Source organism: Bufo bufo, chromosome 1 (assembly GCF_905171765.1).
Source record: "Bufo bufo chromosome 1, aBufBuf1.1, whole genome shotgun sequence".
NCBI classification, from domain to species: domain Eukaryota; kingdom Metazoa; phylum Chordata; class Amphibia; order Anura; family Bufonidae; genus Bufo; species Bufo bufo.
Window position 1 is genome coordinate 482,073,967 of NC_053389.1, and position 13,420 is coordinate 482,087,386.

General features: G+C 44.0%; 1 protein-coding gene across 2 annotated transcripts in view; it reads right to left on the reverse strand.

Annotated features, from left to right (window-relative positions):
• ZFC3H1 (zinc finger C3H1-type containing) overlaps positions 1-13,420 on the reverse strand; it is a 74,352-nt gene that overhangs the window by 30,903 nt on the left and 30,029 nt on the right. For both annotated transcript variants that reach the window (XM_040409930.1, XM_040409940.1), the window contains exons 7-15: positions 10,909-11,006; positions 10,612-10,815; positions 10,312-10,464; positions 7,907-8,044; positions 6,489-6,607; positions 6,103-6,246; positions 3,202-3,376; positions 1,851-1,982; positions 1,052-1,606 (exon numbers count right to left, since the gene is read on the reverse strand). In XM_040409930.1, the coding sequence (XP_040265864.1) occupies positions 1,052-1,606; positions 1,851-1,982; positions 3,202-3,376; positions 6,103-6,246; positions 6,489-6,607; positions 7,907-8,044; positions 10,312-10,464; positions 10,612-10,815; positions 10,909-11,006 (1,718 nt within the window). The remainder of the gene's footprint in view (positions 1-1,051; positions 1,607-1,850; positions 1,983-3,201; positions 3,377-6,102; positions 6,247-6,488; positions 6,608-7,906; positions 8,045-10,311; positions 10,465-10,611; positions 10,816-10,908; positions 11,007-13,420) is intronic.

Below are 13,420 nucleotides of genomic sequence, written 5' to 3' on the forward strand. Positions count from 1 at the left end.
TCCCCGCTCTGTAAACTCACTTCCCCATCATCAATGACATGACAAATGGGGTAGGGCAAGATTTCAAAGTTATTGCATCATGGGAAACTCCGTTTTCAGTGTGCTGCTAAAACTACAGACATGCCGAAGAGGCAAAACAAGTGGCACAGGCTTGCAACAAGAGGTACATAAACTGAGCTATACTTTGATACTTTGTTACTGGTGCTGCAATAGTATTAATTTAAGGCTCCTTTCACATCACCGTTTCTCCTTTCAGTTCTCCGGCTCAGTTGAGGAGAACGGATTCTGCAGATAACGGAGACCGAACTGAGCGTAACGGAGCCTAAAGACCCCATAGACTATAATAGGGTCCGTTCAGTGTCTGCTCAAAAATCATATTCTGAGCGGACACCGAACGGACCCCATTATAGTCTATGGGGTCTTTAGGCTCCGTTACGCTCAGTTCGGTCTCCGTTATCTGCAGAATCAGTCCTTTCCGTTCTCCTGCTCCTCAACGGAAAAGGAGAACGGAAAAGGAGAAAGGGTGATGTGAAAGGAGCCTAACCTGGACAACACCTTTAAATCCAGGTCTAAGGGTATATGGTGACAAATGAGATAATTAGTGAGGAAGACAGGAGGCAGAGGATCACCATTCTACTCATGAATGCTCAGAAGCCTTTTGTGTTATCTGCCATGCTCCGAACTGGAGTATATAAAATGCTGTCCTTAAGGGGGTCATCTGAAGATTCAAAATTTCGGACAGGCCTCTGAATGGTCTAAAACCATCTCCACCTCTATCTCCAGGACTTCTGCTTGTTTACAAACTGCAGTGGTGACGTGCCAGTACATGGTGCACGAATGCTGCAGCCAATGCTCCATCCGCAGATCACCATGATAGTGGCGTACAGCATGTGACCGCTGCAGCCAATCACTATCCTCAGCGGTAGACTCGGGATCAAAGTGATTGCAGAGTCACGTGCCGTACGTGAACAAATAGTGACAGGAGGACCGGCTACTATGATTACTCACATTAAAAAGCAGTTGACTCAAAAATAAAATGTGATATAATCACCTTCCCAGGGGAGAGTTTGTCTGAAGACACCAGTAGTTGGTCGCCCATTGCTAGCAGCTGTGTTAAGTTACTGGAGTTGGAATGAAGTCTTCTAACCTCATCAATATTCATACCAAAGAAAAGTTCTGCCCCTTCTGTTGCCATCTTGGAAGGAGTGTTGGAAACCTCCTTGTAGGGAGTAAGCTCTGCATGCTTCAGGTTAGGTTTAGTAAAAGAGCAGGAGTCCCGGAATGATTTCCTTCTCTCTTTAACAGAGAAAGACAAGTCGTCATCATCCGGTTCATTCTCCTCTGAGTCTAATGTTATTTTGTCCTGAGAAAGGTCGTGCAATGATGGCTGAGGCAGTGCAAATTCCGCCGGCTCCTCTGCCACAGGAGGGTGGTATACAGGCTGCTCTTTCATTTTTCGCGCTTGCATTTCTTTCAGTTTTTGGATTTTAAGGGCATATTCCTGTTCCAGTTCTTGCAGTCGTTTTTTCTCCTGTGCAATAGCCTCTGCAGATTGCTTCTTTGGGCTGCTGACTACGGCTGTGTCAACCTTTAACATTTTATTTGCCTAAAAAGAAAAACATTGTGGAAAATCATGGAAAGTCCCATCCCATTGCACACAGGGTGTGGGAATAGTAGGAAAGAGTGCAGGGAGTGTATGACCTTACCCAACAATGCAAAATGCCATGCTACTACGGTACACTGTGCATGTGTAGAAAACTAGGCGGCAAGCATCACATACAGAGACATGAAACGCTCTGCATAATAGCAAAAGCTTGCACAGACACGTGCTTCCACTATGTTATACTCACTCCCATATTGCTGGGTTCCAACTTTCTTTTCCCTAACTCCTGACTAGCCAGTGCTTTCGCTCGGGCAAGTTCTTCTCCATATTTTAGAGACAGCGTCCTTTTTTCTTCAACTCTGTGCTCTACTTTAGCAATCTGAAAAATAGGCAGGTAACGGTGCATCAGAGCGGGCAAAATGAATGAAGCACACAGCGGGTTAGTGACAGACGCACACTTAAAAGTAGTGTGCCTTTAACTTAAAGCAAACACGTCACGTGAGTTGAGCCCTGTGATACATACGTTTATAGGATTTGAAGCGGAGATGCTGACAGGACTCCTAGCTTTGATGGGGAGAGTCACAATTACCCTGCCTGCAATAGGAGACTGACAGCCATCTGTGTACAGACCTTGATACAAGATGAACTGTCAATCAACTGTGTGTGTGTGGGGGGGAGGGGGGGGGGGGGGGGGAGAGTAAATCAGAGTTTTAACTGTTGCTCCCTAGGAGTCTTATAAGGATTTAGTCTGCTTTTAACTTTGAAATCACACCGCTCATCTGAAAACCATATGCTGCTCTAAGCTCCATACAAATCACCTGATGGATTCCATTTTGAAAAGCCAATGGGACCTAGATTTAATACCAAGCACATCCACTACAAAAGGGTGCAGATCTGTGCTTGGTAAACAATGAAGAGGGTGCAGCACTCAATAGAGCACTGAGCCCCTTTAATAACCAAAACTGAAGGGGTTAGAGAAGTAAAACTGTCTATAATCGGAAATTCACAGCCCTAATAGTCACTCAATATCAAATTTCAGGAAAACCCCTTTATAACGATCCTCTGGTTCAAGGATAAAAAATAAAAAGTCAAATTAACTGGGGCATGAACAAAACACTTTCAGTACATAGTGACATGCTTTTCTACTCTTCCACCCAAGATGGCCACACTGCTTCTCAGACTACCTAAACACATTTTGTCCAAAGACCATTTCAGATTTCCTGCTTGTTCAGCCCTACTCTCGGACTGGCTCGCAGGAATCGTCATAAATTAGGCTCACCCTCCAGCAACTCCGAGCTGCTGTAGATTGCAGTTTTCTTTCATGTCAGAAACTTAATAAATTCACTGGGCCCACCCCCTTCGCCAGACCCTCTTTTCAGAAAGGTGGCAAGGGTGGCGTAGAAACACCACTTGTACCTAGATTTCCGAGCAATGGTGGTTAAAAAGTCACAAAGGTTTTTGACTTTTGACGCCAGAAAATTGTAGTCGGGGGAATTCTAAATTACCCCATAACGTTTTCATATGTAAATCATGTTTCTGCACAGACCACACTCTAAACTATTTTAGAAACCCTTGCTGTCTGTATAAACTGGGCTCACTTGTTCTTGCAATTTCTTCAGAAGCGCCCGATTGGCATTTAAGAACTTCTCAGTTGCTTGCAGCTGTTCCGAGAGTCTGGTGATCTTCAGCTCTGCAGTTCTGATGGACTCCCTTTTCTTTTCCTCTTGTTGCAAGAGATGTTTTAAAAGAGACTCGTCCTTTAATAGCAGCACTCTAAATGAAGAATAAAATCAATCAAATATAACCAACCAATCTAACACTGATATCTAAATGGTCTAACCAGTGGCCCCTCCACAAACAGAGATGTATAGATTTCTCATTCTCTCCATTTTTTCAAAATGCACTGCTTAATGGTAGACTTGACTCTCGCTCTAGTAAACCTTAACGCCCATCTAGATAGTTAACTGTGCATTCTGCCGCATTAAATAAAACTATTGTGCCAAAATGATCAAAATTAAAGAGGATCTCCGGTCATTTCCTTAAATTTGTCCATGCTAACTAACCTGAGGAAGAAAGAGGTTTCACATAGTACTTACCGTCCTTCTCTCCCCTCCCATGCCACCGTCTTTGCTGTGCTCTCTTCCACCCAAGTCCCACCCGGATGTGGTCGGTTCCTTTTCTGTTCAGCTGCATTGACTTCATTGCAGCTGAATAGAAAAAAAAAAGCTCAGGTGGAAGAGCGCACAATGGAGATGCCAGCGTGGGTGGAACACGGGAGGGTAAGTACTATGTGAAACATCTTCCCTCCACAGGTTAGTACCATGGGTTAATTAGAGGAAATGTTCGGAGAACCTCTTTAAAGGGTTTGTCCCATTTTGCTGTTTCCAAACAGCATAGCTCCCATTCTCTACAATGAGGGTTAGGGGGAAAAAAAGAGGAGCTCAAACCAGTTCGGCTGTTTGAATAAACCCAGCCACCTGAGGCCAGCTTATTCCCATGCCACCACGGAAACTGTGAGATGGGACAACCCCTTTGAGTGAGTGCCACAGAGCCATCTTCTTATTCAAGTAAACATTAATGTAAAAAAAAATAATAATAATAATCCAAACATTTGTCCAGTTTCACATGAGCATGTTATGTCTCAGAAATATGTTCGGTTGCATTTCGTGAGCCCACAGATAAATCATTGTAAGCTCTGATGGCGTGAAGTCCTGCCTGGCCTCAGGGCTTCTATCCTGTACTCACATGATGCTGAGTGTACAGGCCAGCAGACCAATGGTGGTAAACATGGCACTTACATGGGAATAAGTTCATGTGAAACTGGCCTTAAAGAGGACCTTTCATTGGTTTGTAGTGTGTGATATAAATATCTGTACCCCCCCCCCCCCGCTGTGCTGCCACCCTGCAAATTTTGCACTCAGTATGCTAATACTGAGCATCGGAGCAATAGGGAGGAGACGCAGTCTCTCTCTGTGGGCTTCTCCCCTGGCTGTAGCGCTGTCCAATCGCAGGCACTTGGTAAAATGCAGTATACCCGGAGAACCGCTATTACATTCAATCTAGTCTAAAATTCCACTTGCAATGAGAAATTTTTATAGAATGAAACCAAGAAAAGTATCCGTTCACCCTCCTTATAGGATACACAGAAGGAGGAACTCTAAGGCCCCTTTCATACGGGCGAGTATTCCGTGCGGATGCGATGCGCGAGGTGAACACATTGCACCCGCACTGAATACCGACCCATTCATTTCTATGGGGCTGTTCACAGGAGCGGTGATTTTCATGCATCACTTGCTGCGATTTTCACGCAACGCACATGTTCTATATTCTGCGTTTTTCACGCAACGCAGGCCCCATAGAAGTGAATGGGGTTGGTTGAAAATCGCAAGCATCCGCAAGCAAGTGCGGATGTGGTGCGATTTTCACGCATGGTTGCTAGGTGACTATTCACTGTATTATTTTCCCTTATAACATGGTTATAAGGGAAAATAATAGCATTCTGAATACAGAATGCTTAGTAGGTGATCAATTGAGGGTTAAAAAAAAATAAAAAAATTAACTCACCTTCTCCTCTTGTTCGCGTAGTTCCCGGTCTCTTCTTTACTTCTTAAAAGATGAACTACCGGCTAAGACCTGTGGTGATGTCAGATCACATGCTCCAATCACAGGTCCTAGCCATCTGATTGGAGCATGTGATCTGACGTCACCAAAGGTCCTTTAGCCCACAGCTCATCATTAAAGAAGTAAAGAAGAGACGAGGAACTACGCGAACAAGAGGAGAAGGGGAGTTAATTTTTTTTTTTTTAATTTAACCCTCAATTGATCACCTACTAAGCATTCTGTTTTCAGAATGCTATTATTTTCCCTTATAACCATGTTATAAGGGAAAATAATAACATCTACACAACACCTAACCCAAACCTGAACTTCTGTGAAGAAGTTCAGGTTTGGGTACCAAACATGCGTGATTTTTCTCACGCGAGTGCAAAACGCATTACAATGTTTTAAAATCGCGGGTGTTCCCGCCACGCACCCGCACATTTTCCCGCAACGCCCGTGTGAAACCAGCCTAAGAGTAGGCTCATAAGCCACAGATTTGTTACCACAAAAAAAAAAAAACAGTAGTCCCCTGTTATTAAATGCCTGCCGACTCCAGTGCCAATTCTCTGGTGGTCCCCACTGGTCTCGGTTTGCATTCTGGGTGTAATTATGTGATTGATTGCATTGTTTAGGTGCCGATCGCATCACTCCCACCAGGATCTAAACAAAGATAGTCAGGAGACCACTGGAGCATCACTGCTGCATTGGCAGGAGATTTGGGTGGGTTTTATTTTATTACATGTGCTTTAGCTTTTAAATGTGTGTTACCCAGCTACATACCTCAGTTCACAGAATGCAATTAAGTAATCTTATGAAATACGTGAACAAAAGTATTTCTTACCCATGATTTTATCAAAGAAAAATGACAGATTGCTCACCACTAAATCTTGGTGACATACCTCTGTTTCATGTGTCTTGATTCAGCCTCAGTCACTTTTAGGTCTTTAACAAGTCTTCTGTTGCCGTCTGCTTCCATGTCAGAATTGGTTGGAGATAAGCTTGCTTTTGACTGGTCTATTTTTAAGAGTTTCTGCTTTTCTCGGCTACACAAAAAACACAATAAACATCTTTAATAGTACGTATACAAGCTGGAACTGACAAAGCAACAAAAGATTAGCTGGATACCACTGTAAGGCTGTTAAATCATGTAACAAAAGCAGCCAAAAAAAGTGTCCTTTTGGCTGTCATCTGACCAGTATATGAGTAAAAGAGAATACCAGAATAGACTATGCCATTCTATACAACAGTATGCATTTAAAAAGCTGTGTGGGTCCTATGGCCTTACTTGGCAATCTCTTCTCTTAGCAGACGATACTCCATTTTCTTGTCATCTGGCAAAGCTTCCGGGGTCCTCATGGGGTCATTTTCTTTTTCAGATTTAGAAGGTGCTTTTGGTTTAGATGCCTAGAAATACATCTTAAATCAACTCAAAAGTATAAAGTAAAAGGTAAGAACAGATAAAGAATGGTGTCTAAAACATTTGCTAGTGTGTGAAAAGAGCATGAAGAAAACTAAAAGCTGCAGTAATATAGTTCACATGCATTAGGATGCAGCATGCGCACTATACCGATCAGCATGGAGCATTGGAACTTTGTTTTCTGTCTACGGCTTGCATTTTTATTAGGGTCCACGCCCGCAAATGGGTCCGCATCCGTTCCGCAATTTTGCGGAACGGGTGCGGACCTATTCATTTTCTATGGGGACGGAATGGAGGCGGACAGCACACAGTGTGCTGTCCGCATCCACATTTGCGGAGCGCGGCCCCGATCTTCGGGTCCACAGCTCTGCAAAAGATAGAACATGTCCTAATCATGTCCGCAGCTGCGGACAAGAATAGGCATTTCTACATGGGTGCAGGGCGGGTGTGTTGCGGATCCGCAACACAGCACGGACGTGTGAATGGAGCCTTACAGTGAGATAGCAGCTTACAGGGTTGAGGTTCTTTTACATAGCATCAATTCACTTGTGTAAAAGGTGCTAATACTCGTTCACTGGGTGATCCTGTTTCACGACTTTCTAAACTGCCCGTGTGACAAAAAATTTTGGCACAGGGTTATTATGCACGCCCTCAAAATTGGGGGGGCTGGGCCATCAGCCCTGGCAAATTCTCTAACATTTCTAACAGTTTTCAGGGGGTAAATGAAGACTGATCTACTTCCAGTCAGGGACTGGAGCATGTTACAATCTAGGTGCACAGACTGCCTGGAGATGCATCACATTTTGGTTCAGGCATGCCTCCACCTCACTTTTGGAGCGTGGACGACATTGTTTATAACAGTATTAGGGGGACCAGCTACTGGGGCCCCATTGATTATAAGAACAGGAGGTTTGTATCCCACCCACATGGCTCCACGAAATGAATAGAGCAGCATGTTCACTGCTGTGCCATTCATCTCTGTAGGACTGCTGGAGATACAGCACCTGGCTATTTTCAGCAGTTCCACAGAAATGAATAGGGAAGCATGGTACATGATCGACCTGCCACTCCCTTCAGTGCTGGAGGCCCCGTAGGGTATGGTGCCTCCATGGAAACAGCGGCCAGACCTCTACAGATCTAATGGTTATCCTCTATTCTGTGGACAGGGAACTTGATATAACCAAGTAAATACTCTTTCGCCTCTACCTCTAGATCACTCTATGTCTTCATCTACCTATATCACCAGATTTGTTTTCCACACACAAGGCATTTTAATGATTTCTCACTTCGGCAGTTCTTCTGGCTTCTTTGATCATAGACTCGAGGCCTCCAAAAACACCGACTCCTGGACTGTGTAGCTCTGCATCAGATTCGCTGTCGTCCGACGCATTCAGAGTAACAACTACTGATTTGTGCTTTGGAAGCTTTTGAGACAAAAAAATTAAATAATCATATGATATGTACGACCATGTTGGATGCAACAGAAGTCAATTACACAATTAAGATATACATACAGTAAGATTCAACAAAGTCAGAAGGAAAGAGTACATCTGAGCTTTCATAAGGGGTTGTGTCACTTCAGTAAATGGCATTTATAATGTAGAGAAAGTTACTACAAGGCACTTACTAATGTACTGAGATTGTCCATATTGTCTCCTTTGCTGGCTGGATTCATTTTTCCATCACATTATACACTGCTTGTAGCCAGGGGTTATGACCACCCTACAATCCAGCAGTGGTCGTGCTTGTACTCCGATATCCAGGACTGTGGGAGTGCACATAAGCCTGAGATTTTTCCAATAGTGCGCAAGCACAGCCATCTTGCATCTATGCTGTGGCAGTGGTCATGACTCCTGGAAACGAGCAGTGTATAATGTGATGGGAAAATGAATCTGGCCAGCAAATGACGCAATATAGACAATCACAATACATTAGTAAGTGAATTGTATTAACTTTGTGTACATGATCAATGCCATGATCAATGCCATATGAATGGACAGTTCTTATAAATAGGAACCGTTAGTATTTTGCGCTCATGTTTTAAATGCACATGCACTACAATTTGGCCTTAGAGGGAATCTGACAGCTCTAAAACATCCCACAAAGTAGATTAAGCGCTGTATAGTGTAACTGACGCCGAGTCCGGTTATGTAATTTCTATCTTCATACTCGCTTGCATCCTGATGCTGTGATCCCACAAACCAGCAGTAACATGCATTGAGAGGGCTCCTTAAGGCTACTTTCACACTGGCGTTTTGTGCGGATACGTCCAGATAATACGAGTGTCTGCATCCGTTCAGAACGGATCGGTTTGTATTATCTTTAACATAGCCAAGACGGATTCGTCTTGAACACCACTGAAAGTCAATGGAGGACGGATCAGTTTTCTATTGTGCCAGTGAAAATGGATCCGTCCCCATTGACTTACATTGTGTCAGGACGGATCCGCTTGGCTCAGTTTCATCAGACGGACACCAAAACGCTGCAAGCAGTGTTGTAGTGTCCGCCTCCAAAGCGGAATGGAGCCGGAACGGAGCCAAACTGATGCATTCTGAGCGGATCCTTATCCATTCAGAATGCATTAGGGCCACACTGACCCGTTTTGGACCGCTTGTGAGAGCCCTGAACGGAAAGCCAAAACGCGAGTGTGAAAGTAGACTAACTCACGCATGTAATAGAGAGGACTCGAAAAGGAATCATCTCAACCACCACTTACACTATACACCACTTACTCTGGTTCGAGGTTTTGTTTTGAGCTGACACATTGCCTTCAAAGGCTATTGTGAGAGATAGGTATAGGATATACAAGATGGAGTTCTATCTGAACCAGAGTTCAATTAGAGGTTATCAAAATGTTAGACAATTGTCAGCTGAAAACCTCCCCCCCTCCTGTTCTATTTGTATAAATGCTAGTTTCTGCTGTTCTAAGTTTAAGATCCTCTTTCTGCTAAAGGTTTCATTTCTTCTGTCTTTTTGTGGTTTATGTGACGCACGGCTGTTGGGAGTCTACCAATAATTATGGTATAAGATTATGTGCTAATGTTACAATAAAGCAGATTACTGATTACAACCATTGCGTGTATCAGCCTTCTCTGTGCACATTACACTATTTGAATTTGGAACCCATAATCAGACGCAGGGGTAATTACCCTCACAGCTATCTATGGGCACATTTGGAGCAGTATTTTTATGACTGCTTTCCATGCATTTGTCTACAAAAAAGTTTTAGCGATAGATTTTTATTCAAAATTTTGCTTTGTTTAGCAGCTAGATTTCACAAGACAAAGCAGCTGCAGAACGCTGTACTAAATCCGTCATCTTGCTGCATGATGGCTGAGTCTCCAGCCCTTGTCACATCTTCTGAAAGAACGTCTAAGTTGACTGATGACCAAAGCTGTACTCGAATGTGATCAAAAACCAGCTTAGAAGATCGTTGGAGAGCGAGTGCGGCTGGAGAGCTCGCCGTCTGTCTGATGGAGAACATCATTCTCCAGCTTCTGTACGGTGAAACATAAGTATTGCACTAAATCCATCAGGAACACTGTATGGCGACCAAATGAGAACATGAAGGAAATGTCTTTCCTTTCACAGCACGTTACATTTGTTTCAGACTAAAATGTAACTCCACACATCTCAGTTGTAGGCAGGTGTCCTGTCCATGAATAAAGCTAGCTGTTCGAGAAGTGCATACCTTTATCACATGCCTGATGGGTCTCAGAACTCGTACTATCTGAGTGGTCGTTTTCCGATGTGTGGCAGTATTAACATTTGCTGACGTCAGAGTAATTCTTGGGACAGGCATGATATTGGTGAGAGGTGGTGATGGAGGCTGGCTGGTTTGTTCCTACAAAATAAAAACATTTCTACTTACAACCAATAAAATTATGTTCAAAAATGGGGTATATACAGGCAGATGGGTACTGAGGAGCTGGAAAGGAAGTTGTAGTGTTGGGACAGCCCCTTATTGCCCACTCATCCCCCAGCTTAATACCTCTGCTTTGTTAGCCCTTTTGTTGGCCAAAGACTTCAGAAGCTCCTCACGCAGCAGCATTTCCTCTTCCTCCTCTTCATCTGCAAATGGAGGTTTAGGAGGCTGCTCAGGTTCCTCGGGTGGAAGTGGGGGAGGCGGCAGTGGCACTTCTGGAGAACTTTTCGAAATGACTGGATCGTATATTGAGCCCTCACAAGGGGAAGGCTGTAAAAAGAAGCATATTTTAGTGGGACTGTGTATGGAGTGTATTCATATGTCACAGCATTCAGAATTCGCCCTTATGCCAATGAAACTTACCCAAACTTGTGAAGGGAACTGCTCTGTTACACATAACACTGATGGCACACATCCTATTGAATTTCCAGGAAAATAAGGTGATCTCGAAGGGGAGGCCCCTAGGCATAAGATAATAATACACATTTAGCAGGAATGTATATGCCCAAAACCTGACATCACACTCCTCCATCAGATGCCCTTTAACAGTATGGGCATTTTGGTACATAGTGATCGCTATTAATATATAAATATAGGGTTGTCACGATACCAAAATTTTGATTCGATTTCAATACCACAAAGAAGTATTGCAATACTCGATACAAAGCAATACCACACGAAAAAAAATAAAAACCACCAAAAAAGCAAAGCAGCGTGTATTCCGCATTTTATGGAACATCCGGCCCATAATCGAACAGTCCGATCCTATTTTTTGGGGGGACAATGTGACAAAAAAATTTAAAAAAAATGGCCAATTGCGCGTTTTTTATTTATTTATTTTTTCTGTTACGGCGTTCACCGCATAGGAGATTTTTTAAATATTTTAATAGTTCACACTTTTTTGGGCGTGGCGATATGTAATATGTTTATTTATTGTTTATATATTTTATATGTAAAATTGGGAAAGGGGGTGATTTAAACTTAATCTTTTCATCCCTTGTCCTATTCACCCTAAAGCCTCATTCATACATCTGTGTTCAAAGCCGTGAGAAGGTGGTCAGTGATGCATCCGTGAAGGATACACGTTGGGTCAGTGTTTCACTGACACTGAAAAATAATTTTCAAAGCATCTCTTCTTAATGATCGGTGAAACACGGATGGCATCTGTGTTTTTCACAGACCCATAGACTATAATGGACATAATGGATCCGTGAACACGGACAAAATCAAGCATGCATCCGTGCTAAAAACACGAATCCACGGACCGTGCTAGAACACAGATGTCGGAATACACACATTAAAATTAATAGGGACGTGTGATGTCTGTGGCGAACACGTACAGCACATATCAAAGAAACACTGACGTGTGAATGAGGCTTAATAGATCTCTATTAGGGTGAATAGGACTTCACACTCTCCCTGCTGACTATGGCAGCCAGGGCTTCAGTAGCGTCCTGGCTGCCATGGTAACCGATCGGAGCCCCAGGATTACACTGCTGGGGCATCGGGGGGGGGGGGGGGAGAGGAGGGAGGGTAGAGCCTCCTTCTCCCCTGTGCTGCTGAGGAGAACATGGCACGCGCTGAGAGCCTACAAGTATTTGATATTTTTCTCGGAACACCTTAGACCTTTCTTTTGTGCCATTAGATGATGGATATAATATTTTTTTTTAAATAATAAGTTATACAAAAATCTCCTTTTTTCCTTAAATTACCAGTAAGATCTCTTTCTCGCTCTTCATTGGGGGACACAGGAACCGTGGGTATAGCTATGTCCTCTAGGAGGCGTTGACACTAGATAAAGCTGTTAGCTCCTCCCCTGGCAGCTATACCCCCTCCAGCCTGGAGAGAGAGCTTCAGTTTGTGTACAAGCAGTAGGAGAAGCAAGCCAACCAAGAAAAAAAAAAAAAAAAAAAAAAGTGGAACACCAACCATGCCAAAAACCCAACGGGGTTCTAACCAGCAACAGCCACAACTGTGGTTGAACAACAATACTGGGTGGGTACGGTGTCCCCCAATGAAAAGCAAGAAAGATTTTACTGGTAAGTTATACAAAAATCTCCTTTTCTCACCCATATTCATTGGGGGACACAGGAACCGTGGTACGTCCAAAAGTAGTCCACAGGGAGGGAAAAACCACAGACCCATGGAAGCAATCGTCCCTGCAGGCATCTAAGAAACTGCCGCTTGCAAGAGCATGCGGCCTAAGATAGCGTCCGCCGATGCTTAAATATGCACCTGGTAACATTTTGTGAATGTGTGTAGGGAGGACCAAGTAGCCACCTTACACAACTGAGCAGCCGAAGAGCGATTCCTCCGAGCCCAAGATGCGCCCACCGCTCTGGTGGAGTGAGCCATGACACCTAAGGGGGGGAATTCTGTCCCAGGCGCAGTAAGCCTCCACAATTGCAGCCCGATTCCAACGTGCGATTGCCACCTTGGAGACTGCCAATCCTTTGCGAGGACCTTCCGGAAGGACAAAAAGGGAGTCCATACGGCGGAAGGGAGCGGAGGCTGCTAAATAGATCTTCAGAGCTCTGACAACATCCAAATGGTGCAACTCCTTTTCCTTAGGGTGTGAAGGAGAGGGACACAGTGAGGGAAGGACAATTTCCTCGTTGATATGGAAGTCGGTGACCACCTTCAGAAGAAAGGAAGGAACGGGTCAGAGAACCGCTTCATCCTTATGAAGAACCAAGAAGAATTCTCTACAAGAGAGCGCCGCCAACTCAGACACCCGTCTGATGGAAGTGATAGCTACAAGGAAAACCACCTTCCAGGACAGGAGTCGGAGAGAAATCTACCGCAGGGGCTCAAAGGGGGAAGCCTGGAGCGCTAAGAGGACTAAATTCAGATCCCAAGGCTGTAAAGGACGACG